The 20,839-nt window shown below is 51.5% G+C and overlaps 1 protein-coding gene across 1 annotated transcript; it reads left to right on the top strand.

The window, feature by feature from the left end:
- Nucleotides 1-2,893: 2,893 nt before the first annotated feature.
- Nucleotides 2,894-16,292, top strand: ZIC4 (Zic family zinc finger 4). The gene is made up of 4 exons (XM_077159368.1): nt 2,894-3,223; nt 4,386-4,470; nt 10,657-11,277; nt 15,817-16,292. The coding sequence occupies exons 2-4, from the start codon at nt 4,401-4,403 to the stop codon at nt 16,290-16,292; spliced, it is 1,167 nt and encodes a 388-aa protein (XP_077015483.1). The 5' UTR covers nt 2,894-3,223; nt 4,386-4,400.
- Nucleotides 16,293-20,839: the final 4,547 nt, after the last annotated feature.

Here is a 20,839-nt window from a genome sequence, read left to right as displayed (position 1 = left end):
GTTGAGGGAAAGGGCTGCGCTGGAGGGGTAGTTTGTTATTTTTAGAATTATTATGCACTTTTGTCCAAAGAGAGAGAGAAAAAGAGAGAGAGAGAGAGAGAGAGAGAGAGATCTGAACAACGCAAAGTCTTTTCGGCTACCTGGAAGAGGAAGTTGGATTCTGCTTTCCCCTGCAGTTGTAAAAACCTTCTCTAGAGGCTGTTCTTCTCTCGCTGGGGAGAACAAATATTGAATCCAACTCGCCTCGCCTTTCAAAAAAACAAGGGAGGGGGCCTGAGGGAGGTGGGTAGCCGTTGGGAAGGGGGAGGGAAAATAATTCTTCAAAAAAGAAAAGTCAGTCCTCTCCTCTGCAGTTCGTGGAAAATCCAACGGGGACACGTTGACAAGAGGGTATTTTTAGGAAACGCGTCCAAATATACAGGGTAAGAGTGAATGTGAGAAAAAAAAAAGTTGTGGGTTGTAGAAGTTATCAAGTGGGATTTGCGGCGCTCTCTGCAGGAAACGCGAACGGCTCCAGTTCAAAGCCACATGCACCAACGTGACATATAAGCCATTAAAATATCATCCTGACGGCTCATTTCTGCTTCATCATACATTCCCTAACTGCTTCCCGAAAGCTGGAAAAGGAGAAATGAAGGATGACCGCCTTGCTGGAACCACAAAAGAGAGGCTTGGAGGGGTTTGTGGTCCCCCCTCAGCCACCCCGAAGTGATGTGCAGAAATGAGGCGATCCTGTCAACAGGTGGAGCGGGGTAAGTGCATGAGTCTAGGGGGCAGACAGCTGGGAACCTGTACCCCCACTGGAGGTGGAGAAAGCGCCTTTATTTGGCACCCAAGCTCCACTGGGCGAAGAGGCCCAGCCAGGGTGTCTGTCCCGAACTCTCCATTAGCCCCCCTACTATGGGTACAGGCCCCACCTCACTGACACAGAGGGGTGGCAGGGTGGGGGTGGGAGTTGGGGGGTGGCGTTTGCAGAAGGGCAGCGCAGCAGATGAGTCCATCCTTTCTTCCCAAGAGGAGATGAGGGGGACGAATAGGGCTCCCACTGGCACAGGGACCAAGCACAGCTTGTTGCCCTCCAGTCTTCCCTTTCCTCCTTGTAAATGGTCTGGGTGCCTCACCGTGGACACCAGAAGGGGACTTGTGGCCCGGAGCTTCCTTAGCGCAATGAAAGGTTCCCGCGCCAGGAGGGGGTCTCTGCAGGCGGCTTCTACCCCCCTGCCCCCATGGTGTTGGCGGGGAGGGGCTTGGCTTCCCCCTCCCCAGGTTCAAAGGAGCCAAGTTAGCAGGCCCGGCTGGCAGCAAGACCATGGAACTTCTCCACCCCAACCTAGCTGCGGTTGCCAGCTGCTCGGCTCCCGGGCCCGGCTCCTCGCCCTCGGGCATCCTGGCCCTGCCTCAGGACGCTGACCCTGGGATTCGCTGTCTTCGCGTGGCCGGCTGCGGGTTGGGGACTTCGAATTCTTCCTCCAGGAAGCGAACAAGGGCTGGGACTAGCTCTCTGGGGAGCAGGCCGCAGCTGCCTCAGTCTCTGGGCACGACTAGAAATTAGGGGCCAAGTGAGGAAAGAACAAAGTCGGGCTGTGACTGCAAGCTCAAATGCTTGACCGGAAATTTTGGGGTTGATGAATGGTCCAAGGGGACAGTTGGGAGCTCTCCAGGTCTTGGGAATGGAGAGGGGATGTTGCAAAGCTGCACCTCCGTCGGCCCTGTCTGCAGGACACTCCCTTTGGATTCCAAGGTCACATTTCTCCCCTCTTTCCGACAGTACTAGCCTCGCAGCGACCCTTACCTTCCCTTCATCTATCTCAGCCGCCTGCAAGGTGCGGGAGGAGGCAGGCGGGGAGAAGGAAAGGAAGGGGTCAAAGGGAGAATTAAATGCCCAGGCTGGTCCTCAGGCGACCCATGGCTGCGAATGCTATTCTGGACACCCGGAGGTCTCCAGCCCCCCTTCCCTGAGCTGAGGGAACCCGAGTCCGTCGCCCCGAGGGAACAAGAGAATGGGGAAAGACCTTCGCACACCCGGATCTCGCGGCTGCAATTCCCGGTGTTTGAAGGCCTAGGCAAGGGGGAACAGAAAAGTGTGGGACGCAGCGGGCTAAGGCAAGCTGTGAGCAGGGGCCAGGAGCCGGTTTCTACTCGGGCTCGGGAGCTCTCCGCCGGGCTTCTGTGCGCGCTGCTTTGCTCAGCGTCCGGGTCAAGCGGTAGCGGAGAGGCGGGCACACCTTTGCGGCGACTGGTCCCGCTGGCTAGCGGATAAATCTGTGCGGAGCAACGTTGAAGGCTCGGATCCTGAAATCGCGGGCTTGAGAAGCAGGCAGCAGGTGACCTCTGACCTAGGGCAGGCCTGCGCGGGCTAGGGAGACCCCATAATGTGTAGCCTCGGCATCCCCGCAAAGAAAAATGGTGCTTCTCGCACTCCCCCAAAGCCCCTCCTTCTCGGCTCTCGCCTGGCAAGATTAGTCATTGGGGCTCGCTGGCACCCTTTCTACTTCCCAAGATGTGGAGAGGACGGCAGATCCCAGTGAATTCCCAGGCTGTGCTCCCCGACTGATGATTCAGTGGCCTCTGCTGGTCTGGGGAGTGTCTGGAGTGAGCATGCTGGAAAAATCAAGTAGAGCCCTTCCCAAATCTCCTATACCCCAAACCTGGTGGGGATACAAGGTCCGGGAGTTATGATTGCCCCCAAATTCTCTCACCCCTCCTTCAACTAGGTGACTGGCTTGCTAAGTGGTGTAGAGTTTGAACCAAAGGAGAAAATGTTTCCCCTGGCTCTGCACAGACCCTAGGATAGAGAAGCCCGCTATAGGATGCAACTTAAGGTCCTACTGCCTATCCTCTCAGCCTCTGCATCATACACTGGCTTCATAATGTGCGGAGGGTTGCCAGGACCTGGAAGGAGAGACTCAGACCTCTTAGAGATCCACTTGGATAGCAGTAGCATTGTGGGTGGACTGAGGTCTCTATAGAATTTCACACCCATTTTCCTTGGAAGCCAAAAAGTCAATTCTATTAGCTCCAACCAACCAGGATTTTCCTGTGCCAGACATCCTGCCACGAGGAAATTTCAGAGAGAGGACACTCAGCACAATTGCCTTTCCGTGGGCATGCAAAGTTGGGCCTCCTTTCTTTCCTGATTTGTGTGGGAAGGAGCTTATTATCTTTGGGGAAGAATGCCTTTGGTTAGAAAGAACTGAAAATAAATAAAACCCGCTGGGAAAAGGTGAGTATGCGCCCATCTCCAGACTTAGACTAAGAAAAGAAGGAAAGGAATGAGTGAAAACAGCCAAGCTAGTTCAAGTCTAGGTTGGGATTTGGGAGAGCAAGAAGAGAGCTTTGAGCATCAAGAATTGGAAATGCTTTGAGATAGCAGAGCCACTTGGATTTGGCCTGTGGTTCAACAAGTTAAACAACTGCTTGTTCTGTGGGCTGTAGTGTCAAGATGGGCAGACATCCTCAGTGACAGAGGGCTGGCTGTGTTTGTCCAGCCTGAGACCTTTCCAATAACTGTTTGTCTTTCTAGGCCAAATTGACGGTCAGGTCTGGGTGGAATGCCTGTTTGGCTGCTGCACCACCTCCAGTCTCTCCTGACAGAAGCAGAGGTCCCAAAATGATTTTTAAAGGACAGGCTTTAAAATGCCCAAATGCCTATTACTTCTATACCCATCCTGAATCTAATAAGGAACACATATATCTTAAGACAGTGTTACTTCTGACCTTCCCAACTAAGACATAGGGACAACAGGACGAAAGGACAAAAATGATGCCTTTTAAAATAATATAGTGAATTTTCTATTAACTCTGAAAAATCAACCATTGTTGGGGACCGGGGGTTGCGGGGTGGGAGGCAGAAGATCTTGGAGACTAAGGGATTCCATGCTGTCACAAGGTGGAGCAGGATCTGTAAAGCTCCAAAGAAATTCCTCTCTTCTCTGTCCCTAAGCTCAAACTTGTTTTCTAACCTGCTCATCTCCCAGAGGAGGGTGAGACCTCTCCCTGTTAAATCACTCTAGAATCAGCTAATATATATATTTTAATGGAGATTTTCATGGGATAAATTCGAATAATAGAAGTTCAAGATTTCTTATCACTGCCTGAAAGGTGGGTTTAAAACCACAAAATGAGTCTCAGATAAAATTCTAGTTGATAAATTATGGTTTTTAGATATTTTGATTACTGAATACTTTTTTGGCAATAAATATGTGTAATTTCTAGCGAAGTCCTTATCCTTAGCTTCCAAATTTGAAAATGGTCAAGGAAAAGCTGGAAGACTCTCTTCAGACCAGCATCTTCTTTCACTCACACTTTCAGGCCACAGTATCTTGTCACGCAGCCAACTATGAAATTGTTTAACTCTTGACTATTCCCCTTTTTTTACCAAACAGGTTCAAAGTCATAAAATGAGATACAAAACCTCCTTGGTGATGAGGAAACGATTACGACTTTACCGAAACACTCTGAAAGACTCCAGTAAGTTGAAAATCTTTTGAATCTTGGTTTGCTAAAGTGTTTGTTTCTGTCTCTCTCTCTCTCTCTCTCTCTCTGTGTGTGTGTGTGTGTGTGTGTATGTTAAAGAGTTTTGTTTCCTTATTTGGTTATATGGAGTATGAGTTTGGTGGCATTTCTTGAGTTCAGTGAAACTTAAAACACCACCTTGGTGTTTGATGCATTTGCGCACAAATCAGCTACACAACATCCCACCAGCAGCCGACTAATCCCCTCCATGTCTACTCATCTGGACGTTCTAGAATTAATATTTGACGACTCTCTCATTGAAACAACCACCCCTGACCTTCTGCAGTGCCACTGTCACATTATTCTATGACATATTCATCTTGAATTCATTTCCGGACGATTTGATTGGAATGAGCTTTGACATGTATTGGCTTCCATGAAAGGAGCAGACTTTCATCTTGGTGATGGGGTTTACATGATATGCATCATCTTTACCAGGGACACCAGCCTTCTGCAATGTGGCCGCCACAACGTTTCCACAATGCTGTGTCTGAAAAGAAGTGACTGACAGCCGCTCTGTCAGGCATACCTTCATTGTGCAGAATTTAATTTAATATTCCATTTAGAATAAGCATATGATTTAGGGTTGAGTGTTTTCCCTTCCAGGCGTCTAGTTTCCCTCATTTGAACCACACCACCAGCTGATGGTTGCTTCCAAAGATGTTCCATTATTGTTAGGCAAAGCACCCTTCTTAACCAAAGTTAAATGGACAACTCAGGAAGTCTCTTTTATTATTTTAGAATGGTATGATGGCAGAAATCTCTAGAGAGAAGTGGTTATTATGTAAATTCAGTTGTTTTGATTCCTTAATGCGGTTCTAGAAGTTCCTTTAATCATGTTTCTTAATCATTCGTCAAAAGGCATTTTCCAGAACTCATGCTTAGAAATTAAATTCTAGCCAAGTATACTTTCTTCCATACTCAGTTCCATTAATAATGATTAAAGCCTGACCTTCCATAGCAAATGGGAGGAATACCCTCCTTTATCTCCAAAATTCTAATGGATCTCATTCCTTGGTACAATTTGGGATTGAACATGAAGGCTCCTGGGACTCAAGTTATTTCTTTTCATAACACTAGTGGCAACCTCCCACTGCAGGAATCCTAAAGTCTGTCTGTGAATATCCTAGGAAGAGATTTGCTCCTTCTTTTGGGTGATAGCCCTTCCAGAAAATAGGAAAGAAAGGACTGAGCAAATGACTTTAGATCTATATGCAGAGTATTTAGACAACTGATCTGGAAGGCTTGTGCTTGGCAAAGCACTGCCCAGGAGCTGTTAGCTTTTGAAATACTGCTCTGGGCATACCCTGGAGCAGAGAATCCTCATTTCGCATTGCTTAAAGGTCAAAATGGAAAAATACCTAACTGTTGATCCAAAATCTTACCCATTTCTTTCCTTTCCAAAGGAGAAAGGACAGAATTCCTCCCATTTAAGCCAGGGATGTGAGGAGTTCTGACAAATGATAGGGCCACCAAATGTTTTATTTCTATACATTAGATTAGAAAACCAGTGTAGATTATGCTGTTGCATTGTCCTGGCTGGGGTGAAGAAAAGTCTTGAAGCTGGATTCTGGGCACTGGTTTGCAGAGGTTCTCAAAATAGAGGGATATGGCAAGATCAAGGCAATTAACACTATTTGGGGTTTCATAGTAGAATCTGACCCAAAGAGGCCTCCATGAAAGGCCCCAGTGCTCCTATTTGATCTCTGCCTGGCACCAGGATGTGCCTTTTCTTTGAAAATTGAGCAGGGAAGTGGGATCACTGATGTTATAACTCTGAGCACATTTAGGAAGGGAATGCTCCAGCCAAGTATTTAGTGTTGGGACAGGGTATACTGAGATAGTTTTTCTGAAAGAAAAATTCTGAGGAGGTACCCTTCCTTAGCTTTCCCATTTGGATAGTCTCTGAAACCTGGATTTCTGTCTCAAGGGGTCCCCTCTGGAGACTCAGATGTGCCTCCCAGGCATTGATGCTTCACCTATCGTCTCTGGTTGGCTGGATATTGTTTCAGGGCTTATTTCAGAGGTAATCTTTGAAAACCCTCATATAATCACCCACATTTCCTTGTCCATAAATATTAGTGGGTAAAAAGGTATTTTGTTTATTTTCCCCCTAAGGTTGTTCTGGGGAAACGTCCCCCTGGGGAAATGCCTGGCCCATTGCTGAGTTTAGCCAACCAAACTATGGGCCATTTGGCTCTAAGGAACTTGCAAGAATCAGGGCAACCTCAGTGACATACAGGCCTTCTGACCTCTGGCTACTCAAGGATCATCTTCCCAGGATGGGCCCAGATGTTTTCTGTACTTCAAGGGAAGGCTGCATCTGAGAAGGAGCTCCATGGGGCCAGGCTACTGTTGGTGCATTTTGGCTGAATCAGATGTGTCTGCCCTTTTGCTGCTGGCACAAAGAGCCATACACATATTCAAAGCTTTTCAAGGACAAAGTTAATAACAGAAAATGTGTAATATACAAACAGTACACGGTGTATAAAATCTCTGCTTCTTAACCCTGGAGCCGATGGTTAAAGTACAGGGGTCCATGGACTTAAATGGGGAAAATTGCATTTTTATTTTTACTACCTTTTATCTGAATGTTAGTGCTTTCTTCTATTGTGACTATGGGCAAGAAACCCACATTATTACTAGGAGTTTACCAGGATTCCCAAGGGGTCCACAGTCTAAAACAGGCTAAGAACTCCTGTTCTATATGGTTACTCAGGCTGGGGTAGGGATGGGGATAGGGGTTGTCACAGAATATATATATATAGGGATCTATTGTAATCAGAGCCTTAATCAAAGTTAAAGTGAATGGTGAGTTTGTCAAACATTCTGAACAGTCTGTTGTAAATCATTTAGGTTCTGGTGGAAGGGAGAATATTTATTTGCTGGATTATTGTTAAAGTGCCTCACATTTAGGCTGAAATGCCAAAGGGGACATTCATAAAGCTGGGTGTTGAGGAAAGGATAAGAGAAACTGTTGAGTGAGGGGTCCCAGAGAGGAACCCACTTTTTTTAGTCTTGTTTAGTTTTCTTTTTAAAAACACCAGCAACTCAGAGTTCTCCGTGGATTCAACCCAGATTCGCCTCAACAACTTCATCACACAACAGACACGTGCACGGCAGGGAACTTTGAAACCACTCACTGAGGCGGGGGAACATCTTCCTAGAGAGCAAGATTCGTGAGTGCTTCGAAGAAGGGAAAAACCCTACCGGAGGCCAGCGAGGGGGCAAACCTGAATAGAGGGGAACTCCAGAAATTGAGGAAGTGGGGGGATGGTAAAAGCCAGAAAAAGGAGCCAAATTCCCAAAGTCTGGTCTCAAAACTGCAATGTGGAAAACCCTGGTTGCAAAAGCAGAAGGGTTCCGACTGTCAAACACTCTCCTCGAACATTTTTTTTTTTTAATGCCTCTGCCATATCTGCTGGTAGTTTTGCCTAAGCTCTTCCGGTTGGAGAAGCAGAAAGACCCAGACTTGTCAAAGCCGAAGGAAATTGTTGTGGAAGTTAATCCCTCGCTAAAGTGAGGCATTGAGATCGCCTAAAGCGGGGAACAATGCATTAAATGAAGAAAGTCTCAAAGAATCTGCCAAACATTATAAAAAAGTTAATTATTTCTGAAAATTTAAAAGAAGACATTATTTACTGGCCAGGAAATGTGTAAGAATAGCCCTTGGTGCTGGAGGGGGTGGAGGGAACGGTTTAATCAACTCTGAGCCGGTTTCTTGTAATCTGCCCAAACTTTCCACCTCTACTGATGGAGTACTGGGTCTTTTACTCAAGTTTTAAAATTTCTCTCAAAAATCCAAGCTTTCTCTGCTTTAGAGGCGCCTTCTCCAGCAGCCAAGGAGGCCGGAGCACTTGGGCGGGCATTTTCAGCTGCAGCCAGCAAGGCAGGGGTCTGGGCCAGAAGCCCTTTAAATCGCAAGACGGTGCAGCCGGCCCTGGCCGATCCTTTCAGACAAAGGGCACTTGGCCTGTTTACGCCACACTCGGCTGGCCAGAATTGAAGTTCTTTTCGACCGATCCCCACCCCCCGCCCGCTTCCCCAGTGGCGTCCGCAGCCTGGGAGGGTGTCCCCAGGAAGAAAGCCCGCAGGCCCGCAAATCTAGAGGCCCTTTCAGAGCCTGGGCTGGAAAACGTCGCTTCTACTCTTTGCAGAGTCACGAAAGCGAGATGGGAGGAAAGCAGAGACCCGCTCAGCTGGCAACAAGTGGCAGGAACTGAGAGTGGAAATGCCACCCAAATCCCCTTTCCCAGAGGCTGCGGCGGGCGGCAGTATACAGAATTCAGGACGCTACAGCGGCCGGGCTGGGTGGTACCCGGAGGCAAGGACCTGCTCGTCGTCGCTGCGCAACTCTTGCCTTTGTTTCTCTGATCGCAAGGCCCGCGGTGGCCGTCTAGTTTGCGGGGAGCAAAGTTCTCAGGTCCTAACAGGAGGGCTCAGGGAGAGTTGGAGGCCAGCATTTCCCAGACCAGCTCCTACACGGCCTCATTTCTGGCTCAAGTCACTGACTGGTTTTGGTTCTCTCGACTTCGAGAGCGCTCCAGGCACCGGGGAAGATGGGCCAGTGAGGCTAAGAGCAAGAGAATGGGGAGGAGGCAGCAAGAGAGGGGGAAGGGGGAAGAAAAAATCCACCTAAGAAGGCGAAGTGTGATCACAAGGGTGAGAGAAAAAGGAGAATGAGAGAAAGAGAACAAGAACGACGAAAGAAAGAAGGAATTTCAGACCATGAACGGAAATAAAATTAGGCGCCAGGGTCACTAGCTTACTACTTCTCCCTCTGTTCCCGGCCGCCTACCCAGCTGCATCTTCACCTCCCTGTCTCGGCCTCTTCCTGGACTACTGGGCACGCTACCCAAGCAGGCCATCATTCCCGTACGCCAGTTGCCCATCAGCCAAGGCAGCACAGGGTAGCAGATCTGCCCTCGGGACCGTAAGTGCAAAGCACCGCAAAGCCTCCCACCCCCACCCCCACCCCCGAACTCCTAGTGAATAGAGGCAAACCCCAGCCCGGCTCACTTCCAGGAGCTGCGAGGTGAAGCTGACCCACTCAGCTTTGGGGAGAGCAGGGGGGTAGTGAGGGATGGCGCAGGCAGAGAGAAAAGAATCGGTGCCCGGGTCAGAGCGCATGAGCAGTAGAAGCATGACAGTCTGTGTGTGCATGGGGTTGGGGGGTGGGGAGGCGGAACGGTTGTGTGAGTGCCTGAGTGCGTGTGTGTGCGCGCGCGCGCGCGCGCGCGAGAGAGAGAGAGAGAGAGAGAGAGAGAGAGAGAGAGAGAGAGAAAGAGAACTGTCATCGCTGACGTCTAACCCGGCCGCCAGCCAATGGGGAACCTGGGCAATTGTTCCTCTCTGCGGGTCGCGGCCAAATCCCGGAATCTCTATTCACGCTCTCAACGCTCCCAGCTGCTGCCTCTGTAGCATAAGGGAATTCATATAGGCCTTAAAGCCGGGGTGGGGGTGGAAGTGGGGGTGAGGGGAGCATCAAAACCTCAAATTTGAGGGGAAAAAAAACTTTGCGGAAGTTTTATTTGTGGTTGTTCTTTCCCCTCCCGGCAGTCAGGTGACTGTGGCGTGAGCATCCCGGCACAGGGAGCTCCAGGAAACCTGGGTCGGGATGCAGCAGGCAGCCTTCTTCCAGCCAAGCCAGACGCCGAAATTAGTATATATGGCCGGGTGGCTTCAGCGCCACCACTATTTCCACCTTCACCACCTCCACCATCACCATTTCCATCACCTCCACTTCCCCGCAGAGTGCAGCACCCCCGAGCGCCGCAGTGCTCCCGGGGTGCAGGTGGGATCCCTTTGGAGCAAAGACGCCAGCATCCCCACAGACCCAGCCCTGGGGCTCCCACTGCCCCTTGCGTCTGCCCTGCAGCCACCATCTCTCTCCTGCTCGAGGCACCGCTGGGGCGGGGGCGGGGGGAAGCTCGACCCAACTACCAGCAGACCGAACTGCGGCGGAGGTGCTTGGCCTCCAGCTGTCCAGCGAGTGTGCTGCCCGCGGCGTCTGGCTCCCGGTCCGGCGCTGACAACAGAGGCAGCGAGGCTGTTGGGCTGGGCCTGCTCACCCCTCCCGGCCGGGTGAAACGCGTGGCCCATCCCACCCGTTCTTACGCGCAGTGTTTGTTTCGACAACAGGTAGCAGCTCCGGACACCATGGCCCCCAGCTCGCCGCCGCCGCCGCCAGCCCCTCGGTATTCTCAGGTCTCCATGAGCAGCCTCCCCAGGCATCCCCCAGCCGCCCTTTGAACGGACTCCTGAGCCTGGGGCTCCCCGGAGACATGTACGCACGGCCCGAGCCCTTCGCTCCGGGTCCCGCTGCCCGCAGCGACGCACTGGCACCTGCCGCCGCCCTGCACGGCTACGGGGGGATGAACCTGACAGTGAACCTCGCCGCACCCCACGGCCCAGGCGCCTTCTTCCGCTACATGCGCCAGCCCATCAAACAGGAGCTCATCTGCAAATGGCTGGCGGCCGACAGCCCCGCTGCTCCGCGTCTCTGCTCCAAAACTTTCAGCACCATGCACGAGCTGGTCACGCACGTCACCGTGGAGCACGTCGGCGGCCCGGAGCAGGCCAACCACATCTGCTTCTGGGAGGAGTGTCCGCGCCAGGGCAAGCCCTTCAAAGCCAAATACAAACTTGTAAATCACATCCGTGTGCACACGGGCGAGAAGCCCTTTCCCTGTCCTTTCCCGGGGTGTGGGAAGGTCTTTGCTAGATCAGAAAATCTCAAAATACACAAACGAACTCACACAGGTTAGTATTCGGCGCTGTCTGTCTGGTGCGGACAGGGAAAAGCAGGCGGCCTCTTCCGGGCCCTCAGGGCTGGATTTCTTCAAGTTCCAACTGGGGTAGGGTGGAGTGGGGGCTTTGAGGGTGTTTCCGTGTGCCAAAGCCATAAAATATTAATTATGCTTTTTTCTTCTTAGAATCACAGAAATTTCTGTAGACTCTGTGAGGGGAGGGTAGTATGGTGCTTCTGCTCTGAGGGATGAGGGTGAGCGAACCCAGGTTGTATGTGTGCAAACACGTGTTCCCTGTTCACGGAGTTTGGTTTAAAGTATTTGAAACGGCACTGTTTCCCAAAGTCTTAAAGACATAGCAACACTGCCATCTAACTTTTCCCAGTTGTGTGGAATGGCCCAGGGAATTTCTCCACCATCAGTCTGAAAATCTGACCTTCACCTGGACAGAGGAGTCATCAGCTGGCTCGCAACTTCTTTGGGTGTCTGGTGGACTAAATTTGGCCCTGTTTTTTTGGAGCCTTTGTGTCCTGGCTCTTAAGACATTCGGCTAACCCTCCCTTTGCCATAGCAGATACCCAACGGGACCCATCCGCCTTAAATGTCATTTACCGAGTTGTTAAATGAAATGGGGACATGTGTCAACCACATCTGTTAGTTCTAGTTAACAGAGAGAAAAGGAGCTGTGTGCAAGAGCTTGCAAAGTTGAACTCCTCTGGCCAAAAGCATCTCTAATTAATACAATTGCAAGGAGAAAGTTCTCACACTTCCCAGAACAGCTTGTGAAGTTACATTAATTAGTGTAGCAACCTATGTTTACACTCTCCTTAGCTAGGGTTTTCTCCACCACTGCCTCTTTATAGTTTAAGAAGTCGATATCTTCTCTCCTCCCCCTTTTTGGGGGCGCTGAGGGGGTAGCTGGTGGGGAGACAAAGAGGTGAAATAAATTCCAACTTGGCGACCCCCTTCTCCAACTCTCTGACACCCTGTCTTACTCATTTCCAATCTTGCTAGAAACACGAGCCACAGATTCTAAGAACTCATCTACATTGGCACTGCCCAGGGAAGAAACTTGCTAAATCCCGCCTCTGCCCTCAACCCCTGACTTCTCCGGGAAGGTCCGGGCCAGGACACTCTGGTACACGCAGATTTCTCAAACCAAAACCCCTTTTGAGTCTTGTACTTTCCTTCCGGAGCGTGTCTGGGAAGTGTGCGGTGTTCCCGAGCTCCTTCCGGGGTATCCCCACCCAACCTGTTTGGTCACCCCCGGACTTTAATCCAAAAGTGGGGGAGGAAGGTGAGATCCTAACCCTAACCCAGGACAGGCCCGCTATTCCAGGCTGGCGGCGGGCACTGCGAAGGTAGACGTACAATCCTGAGCTGAAGAAGGAACTCGTCCTTAATGACAGGGGTTTTAAACAAACAAACTTTTACTGCTCTTTGCCGGCCCACTGTTTGAAGCCTGTGAAGCAGAAAATGGTTAAATTCTTAGCGCAATCGACCTACAGCAGACAAGGAAGTTCAGTGCGCCGGAGCTGGCCCAGGTTTGCGTCTACTCAGGACAGAATTATAACTGCGTCCTTTCCACTGGCGGTTCTGATTCACTACGGCTTGCTTGAGTTAAAAAAAAAATCTATAAAGCCTCGCCTGCTCCAGCGTTTGCCTTACCCCCCACACTCCCCCCACAAGTAATGAAAAGAGAAGGAAAAGGCAACAAAATGTTTCTCAAATGGCAATAGACCTCGCTACAAATTATTCATGAAGACAGTTCTCGATTCAACAGGAAAATAATTGCCTTTTCAAATATTAATGGCGTTTCATTTCCTTGATTCGTGCAAGCGGCGAACAGGAGCTGATTTCTCAGGAGTTGAGATTCTCCCGGATCTGAATCCCGGGCCTGGTTTCGGACGCGGCTGCCGCTGGCCCCAGCGGAAAGCTTTCGCTTTGCGGAGGTCTGAGCGTACCCGGAGCGCTGTGGTCGCAGAGAGGGAGGCGCAAGAAGGCCGCTGCGCTCCGTCCGGACCTCGCCGCCCCGTGCCCCTCCCAGATCCCCCCAGCTCTGGGCTCGCCCCACCTACCCCGGCGGCAGCTAGAGAAAGGCAGGCCAGGGATTTGAGGAAGAGGAGACGAGACCGCGCCGGGGCGGATGCGCCGGCCAGCCTAACCCAGCCTTAAGTAGCGAGAAAATGGCGCTGGCCGGGCTGCCCCGACACGTCTGAACTTTGTCCCGCGGACCTCGGTCGGGGCGGGGTAGGAGGCGAATCGGGGTCGCCGAGCCTCTGGGAGGAGATCTCGGCCTTCCCCGGCGCAGCCCGGAGCTCGATTCCCTCCGGACAGGCTTCCGGGGGTGCCCAACCCTGCCTCACTACTCCACCCACCCACCCGGGGCTTTCGGCCGGGGAAATGGGGGCGGGGAGGGGCACGCGGAGGGCTGCGCGACGGGGCTGCGGGTGGGTGTCGGGCGAGGAGACCAGGGCGCCTCCTGCAGCTCCGGAGAGGCTGGGACCACGGGTGGGGGAGACGGACAGCGGCCTCACCTGGCCTCCCAGGGGCCTTGGAACTTTGCTGCTGCCCGTTTCACCTCCGTGCCCTGCTTTTATAGCCTACGCTTGTCGTCTGAGGCGAAATCATTTTTTCTGTTTTAGGTGAATGTCAAAAGAGGGAATTAGTTTGTGGCCGGAATTCTTCTTTACAGAAGGGGGAAAACCAACCTCAAATTCTACTCCCTTTCTGTTTTCTCAGCAAACCCTTGTTTTCTTTTGCAGGCCCTGAATCGCATCTTTTTTTTTTCTTAAGTGATTTTAGAAGGGAAAGAAGAAAGGAAGGAAAGTTTTGGTTGTGTAGATGCTGACAGAGATAAGATGGGAGAAAACGGGGAAATAGGGACACCGATTTTTTTTTCCTGCATCTTTATCTCTCTCTCTCTCTCTTTTTTTAATAAAATAGTGCTGTCGCCAGCAAGTTACAGAGGGCTCCGTGTCCCAGCAGCACTCCTGCAGGGGGAGAACGCCCCGGCCAGGCGGTGCCAGAGCCCTGAGCTCCCTCCCGGCTGCCAGCGCCAACCTCCCGCATAGCCCCAGGCTCGCGAATCCAGAGGCTTTGTTTGGCTTTCCGAGTTCAAACTTGCCCCCAAAGCGTCGGGTTTTGCTGGAAGCGACAGAGGTGGCCACAAAGGCAGCAACCTCCCAGCCCCGTGTATCTCTTCCTTTTAGCAAGACGTTCGGTAGCCTTTCCCTCGACCTAGGGCTCCGCGCTGCACCCAGTTGCTTAAAGCGCACGAATGCCTCCCTCCTCCCACCCTCCACTTCCTGCAGCACGTGCAGCCCGGCAGGAACCCGGGCTTCCGCGTTCCCCGGGTCCCTTCCTCTCCCACAAGGGAGAGAATCCAAGCCGCGGCGACCGCCCAGATTGAGTCTGGATCTTCCGTCAACATTCGCGTCTTCCCTCGGCTCTACGCGGCATCGCAGCCACCGATCGAGTCTCGCACCGGCGGTCTGGGGCCGCTGGCTTGCCTTTGGGTCGGCGGAGCTGGGCCGGGCCTGACCGTGACACTCGCGCTCGCCCGCATCCGCCGCGCTCAGGGCGGGATTGCCCGAGAGACTTCCTATCCTACTCGGCCGACGCGGACCCTTCGGCGTCAGCCCCTGGACTCCGGCCTTCGAGGCGGCCGAGCCGGGAGGGGGTGGTCTGGGGAGGCCAGCCGGATCCGGAGGGCCGACCGCTCGCGGCACGGTCTCCCGGAGGCCACTGGAGCAGGGTCATAAAATACTATCACCAACGCATGTATCTGGAGGGATTCCGGACGATTTAGGCCAGATTTGAAGAACGCTGCTAAATGTTTTTCCTCGGGGGGGGGGGGGGGTAAAGAAAGAAGGGGGAGGAGGCTCCGTTTCCCGTAAAAATCGCTATGAAGTGAAACATTATTCAATACTTTTCCGTGCAGCACGAATCTACAGTTTGCACACGGCATGTGTACCGGCTGAGCAGTCTTAAGCTGTTCCAAAAGTGGGCGTTGGCACAAAACTCATTTTAGAAAGTAATTTGGGCCGGCTATCCTCTCGAGTCCGGGTGTGTGCGGGGTTACACCGCCGAGGGGGCGGGGGGGGGGTGGCGGGGGCCGAGACGTGGGTCTGGACCTGCAACTTTAAATCCAGAGGACGCAACCTCCTCGGTCAGCTCGGTTCTACCGACAGAGGCGCTTCTGGTTCCGAGTGAGGAAAAATTTGGAGTTAAACAGCCCAGGTGGATCAGAATTTTCGAGGTCGGAAACCCGACTAAGATGGAGTCATTGTCGCTCCTCCCCCCGGTAACCTCCCCCACGGCGCAGTCGGAAGTGGGGGAGGGGCGCAGACTTGTGCGGTGGGGGCGCGCGCTCCTTGGGGAAGGGGGCATCGGAGCTGTGGCTCCCGGGACAGAGGTTCCTGATGTTTGAAAATCTTTTGTGATTCTTTTCTGAAAGTGGGGGAGAAACAAGGAGGGGGCGGGGGTGGTGGTGAGGGCTACCTGGGGGCCCAGCCCACGCGTGCTAACAACTCTACGTTGTCTCCGCCAGGGGAGAAACCCTTCAGGTGCGAGTTCGAGGGCTGCGAGCGGCGCTTCGCCAACAGCAGCGACCGCAAGAAGCACTCGCACGTGCACACGAGCGACAAGCCGTACACGTGCAAGGTGCGCGGCTGCGACAAGTGCTACACGCACCCCAGCTCGTTGCGCAAGCACATGAAGGTGCACGGGCGCTCACCGCCACCGCCCAGCTCTGCCTACGACTCGGCCACGCCGTCGGCCCTGCTGTCGCCCTCGTCAAACTGCGGCCGCGAGCTCCCTGGGGCGTCCCCGGCGGCGGGGGCGGCGCGTGACGCCGACCTGAGCGAATGGTATGTGTGTCAGAGCGCGAGCCCCTGCGCCGCTCCGCGCAGCCCCGCGCCATCACCTGGCCGTGCCGCTACCGCCGCCGCCCCGGGTTTTAGGACTGCTGCTGTACTGCCTCGGCGTCCACAGACTGTCAGCATAGGCCGGGCTACTGAGGCCTGAGGAGGGAGAGGGAGAGGAAGAAGGAGGAAAGGCAGGCAGGCCACCAGTAATAGTTATGTGATAGAGCTCGTTGCGAGTGCGGATCTAATGTCGATTGTTTAAAATATAAATATGGTCCCCATATTTATTCTGCAAACATACCCTGCCCTCCCCTTTCCACACATGCACACACTGCAAGCAAGACTGCTTGAGTAGCCTAAAACCAGTACCAGGGGTAAAGAAAGGAGAGAAGGAGACAGGCTGAAAGGAATATATATATATATATATTCCATATATATATATGGAAAATTTTATGCCCAATCCTGCCAACTGCTAAAGTAAAGTCACAAATTTCCTGTTTAGTCCATAGAATAGGAAATGAAGCCTGTGCTGCTCCGAAGTCGCCCTCCACCTCCTTCGCGGCTCCCAGGCCAAGCTTCCTGGCCCTATCCATCCCACACTGAAAGTTCCGTCTGGGGAAGGTGGCAGGGGGGATTCCAGAGTCTTTTCTGGCCTCCCATTTCCTTCCTCTTCTCCCTCTCTACACTTCTCCTCCAGTTATCTTTTGAAACGAAAAGGCACGTGGTCCAGACCCAAATATTCCTCCCAACATCTGTAAAGGAGATAAGCCTCGGGGATTTCAGCCTTCTGCCCCACAATGTCTGATCTCCACCCCAAGGAACTGGCCTGGGCACGCAGACACGGCTCTCTGCCTGTCTGTCCGCAGGTTGGGTATGGTTATATACTCGAAGTAGGGAGGCGAATCCAAAACAACAGGAAATTCGGACCAAAAACTGAGAGAAGAGCTTCAGGATTCAATGCTGGGAGGCCTCTACCCCAACAAACCACCCCTTTCTCCCCCCCACGGCCTCCACCTCCTGCCTGTGCAATCTTGAGGGTGCGCGGGGCTGGAAGTTGGCCGATGACGTCACCACTCCGAGGCCTAGCCAGCGAAGGGGTCTGGCCATGGCGACAATGTCTGGGTAAATCGCGTGGATTCTGTGATGGTCCTTGTCAAAATCGCACAATGTTGGTCGTATTTTTAAGGAGTGGGACAAGAGAAATGAACTGGAATAATAAATGCTGTGAAGGCAAACATCCAGTGGGTCTAGATTGAATGTGTATTTGATGTGCTGGGCGCTGAAGTCCCCAGAAAAAGTACCAGATGTTGGGGGCGGAGGAGAGGAAGGCCTTTGCAATCATTGCCGTGGGAGGGGGGAGGGGGAAATCGGGGCCCGTTTCCCAACCTGCCACCGTTTGCAGGGAGGACGGGCTGCTCCCAAAATCCTAGTTGAGATTTGAAGAAAAAGAAAAGCTTTGGCACACTCATCCCAGTCCCCTAAGAATTTGGAGACAAATTGGGGTGGTAGGGGCAATACTCCCACCTGGGAGGAGCCCCATAATGAGCTCAAATTGGGGGGGAAAAAAAGCGAAGTATTGCAATGGAGTCAAGCCTCTGCAACTCCCTTGGATTTTCACTTGCCCTTTTCTCTTCAGACTTAGGAAAACTCTAACTCCTATCTCTCAGGTTTCTCAGGTCCATAACTTCCATCAGACAAATAACGTCCTAACTGGGGTGGGACTGTTTTCATTATCCCAAACGAAAACCAGAGCTTCCAACTATGTCCTTAGTGTATCTTGTCGTTGGTGGAAGGGGTACCGCAGTCCCCTCCTCCCCCAAATACAATAGCTCCCGGGGTAGCCTAGCCCAGGCCGGGCAATCGGCCGCAAACAGCTCGTTCCCACCGTGAAACGCCCGCTTCATGGCCAAGGCACAGAGGGCATCTGGGAAACTTGATCCTTCTGCCGCGATTTTAAAAGTCCCTCTCTCCAAACAGGGCTCCTTTCCTTCTTTTATGTTTCTGCTCCCCCACTCCCATTTGTTTCTCCACTCCCATCCGAAATAATGAAATAAAATTTTAAAATGTTTGGTCGGCTGCTAATGCCTTTAATTTTTCATTTGCTTGTTACAGTTGTCCGTCGCGTTGCTCGCAAGGTAATCTCGCCCAGCGCAGCTGAGCGCCTGCATCTTGCGCCCGCTACATCAAAGGGCCCGTGCACAAAGCAGTGTTTCTTCGCCACGGTGCATCTTCATGGTAAGTTAGGATTTCTATGGCAATGGGCAAGTCGCACTGAAATCCTGAAAGGCCGAGCCTGGAGCCCGTCCAGGCTTTTCATTAAGGACATAATATTTACGTCTAACAGGCCTTTTTTCTTGTGTATACAAGTATATATTTTTGTTTGACGCGGACTAAATCATTTTCATTTAATTTCCGGTAAACAAAACCCACGCGAATGGGCACTTGTTCCTGATCATAATAAAAATGGATAATAACGTGAGCGAAGAAAAGGGCCGCATGAATCGCCGCTCAGCCCCCTTTGTTTCTGCTTTCTGCGGTGATCAGAGGGCGCATTTGGGTTTGATGGCGAGTTTCTAAAGGCGAGGAAATGGTTTGTAAGAGGGGAAAGAAAAGGAGAAAGGTCTAATCAAGCTCGGGTTGTTCAAAGAGTCGGGTTTTGGGGTTGAAAGTGTGAGTTTGACGGTGCATCAGCATGCCGCGTTAGGCTCGCCATGGAAATGCGCGCGGGGAGCGGCCTCTTCAAAGGCGGCACACTTCACTGCAGACACTCTATTAAGATACATTTGCTCTGACCTTTGCTTTCACGCCATTTAATACTGTCACTACGCTCTCCAGTATATACTTCCTCCCTAGGGCCTGCCTTGCCGGCGTTTAGGGGTTCACCCTGCACCCTGATGTGGGGGGATCTGGAGCCGGGGATGCTTTCAGGAAAGGTAGGAGCCGGTCTCTGTACATCTTGATTGCGCCCCAAAGAGGCTCCAGGGTCAGGAGTAAATGACTTTAGGGCAACCTTAGAAGCTTGACAAATGAGCATCCCCACCCTGGGTTTTGTGCAAAGCACCTCTCAGAATCTTGATCAGGGCGGAGGTCTGAGTTTGATAAGGGCTTGGGTGGACAGAGAGTCACCCTAGAGGAATCTGGGGGGATTTAGACCCCATTCTTAGGACATTTCTGCACTGGCTTCCAGCACACCCCATTCTGCCCCTCCACCCCGGAAGTCTTTAGCAGCTCCTCAAACTTATCTCCCACCAGGGCTGGGTGTGCGAGACCCCTTAGGCCTGGGACCCCTGGCCCAAGGCAGGAACCCAAGGGCCCAAGGCCAAGGGAAAGATGGCAGGAAAGTTAGAAGTCCATGTTCCCTTAATTGTCTTGTTGTTTATTTTATCCAAGTACCCCAGTGAATAGGGAAAAATAAACACAGTACAAAAAAATCAAACAGTGGAGTCTTCTTTAGTGCCAGTCCTTGTGGTTGAATAAAAAGGATGGTCCGCTTTCTATTGAGCTGAGAAATCTTTGAAGTGGGAGTTATTATCTGAGACATTCCTGCTTGTGGTCCTAACAACGCTGATGAAACGTAAAGGGTTCTTTGTCAGCGATTTGTTCTCCTCTCTGTCAAACTCCCTCTGTCCCGCTAGTTTCAAACCGTTTCTAAAGAGATAATATCAAACTTCTTTACACACACACACACACACCACACACACACACTGCACCAACAGATAACTTCAGGGCTACATCTTTCAAGGAAAAACAAAAGCAACACAGAGACATCATCTCCAGGGCCTGGCGAGGTGTGCAGATGTTGGATTTTTGGTGCAAGGTGTGGGACATGGGAGGAGAATACAAAGAAGGTGCAGCAGAGGGTATGTAACCCACACCTGTATTTGTGTGTCTGCTTCTCTATACTGAGGCTGCACCCAATCAGCCAAGGCTAGGTCACCTGGATGAGCTTCTTTTGGGACCCTCAATCCCCAACATTCTTGTTCAGAAACATGTGTGGGGCGGTGTAACGTTGCAGCCAAGCAGTTGTTAATATTTTGAACTCCTTCAAAGGCAGCCTCTGGTAAAACCAGACCTGTTGTGCATTTCTCCTCACTAGCAGCAATCAGCAAGCCTTTTGCCATTAATAGAGAAGAGGCTGGCATGAGGGAGGAGGGAATATTAACAATTTCCTATTTTCTTCAGAATCTTGGTCATTGGCGTTTAGAAGATTTGGTCTAAGAGATAGTGGCCCCAAAGTGCATGCGAAAGTCCCCTCTCCCATTCACATGTGCAGTTCTTCATTTTCTGTCACACCAAGGAAAGAAACTTTCTCCCTGTCTACTTTTTCACAAACCTTCTGTTGTGGTATCAAAGATGGCTAGCAACAGCAAAGCAAGCAAACAAACAAGCAAACAAACAAAACAAGCATGTTCTAGTCTCCACCCTGCCCCTTGTGTGCTGCTGACTAAATAATTTGTAAAGAAGTTTCCCCAAGCTGTAACCCATGCTGTTATTATAGTTGTTGTAAATGTTGTCTCATATTGATTTTTATTTGTTTACTGGAGGTCCCATATATTTGTTTTATTGCTAATTTATGGAATAATGTAATGATGCAATGAATGTGAATTATACAGACAGGCAAACATTTTGTAATCATAATTCACATAGACACAAAAAGCCTGACTGCAACTTTATACTATTTGATACCCTCCCTACCCATATCCTTTG

Source organism: Tamandua tetradactyla, chromosome 5 (assembly GCF_023851605.1).
Source record: "Tamandua tetradactyla isolate mTamTet1 chromosome 5, mTamTet1.pri, whole genome shotgun sequence".
NCBI classification, from domain to species: domain Eukaryota; kingdom Metazoa; phylum Chordata; class Mammalia; order Pilosa; family Myrmecophagidae; genus Tamandua; species Tamandua tetradactyla.
Note: the sequence above shows the minus strand (reverse complement) of the source record. Positions and strands in the feature narration are given on the sequence as shown.

Excerpts from the sequence above, each read along its gene's own strand:
- ZIC4 (XM_077159368.1), top strand. The coding sequence starts at position 4,401 with ATGAGATACAAAACCTCCTTGGTGATGAGGAAACGATTACGACTTTAC. Across the intron at positions 4,471-10,656 it reads AAACACTCTGAAAGACTCCA|GTAGCAGCTCCGGACACCAT; the intron begins GTAAGTTGAAAA and ends TTTCGACAACAG. Across the intron at positions 11,278-15,816 it reads ACACAAACGAACTCACACAG|GGGAGAAACCCTTCAGGTGC; the intron begins GTTAGTATTCGG and ends TGTCTCCGCCAG.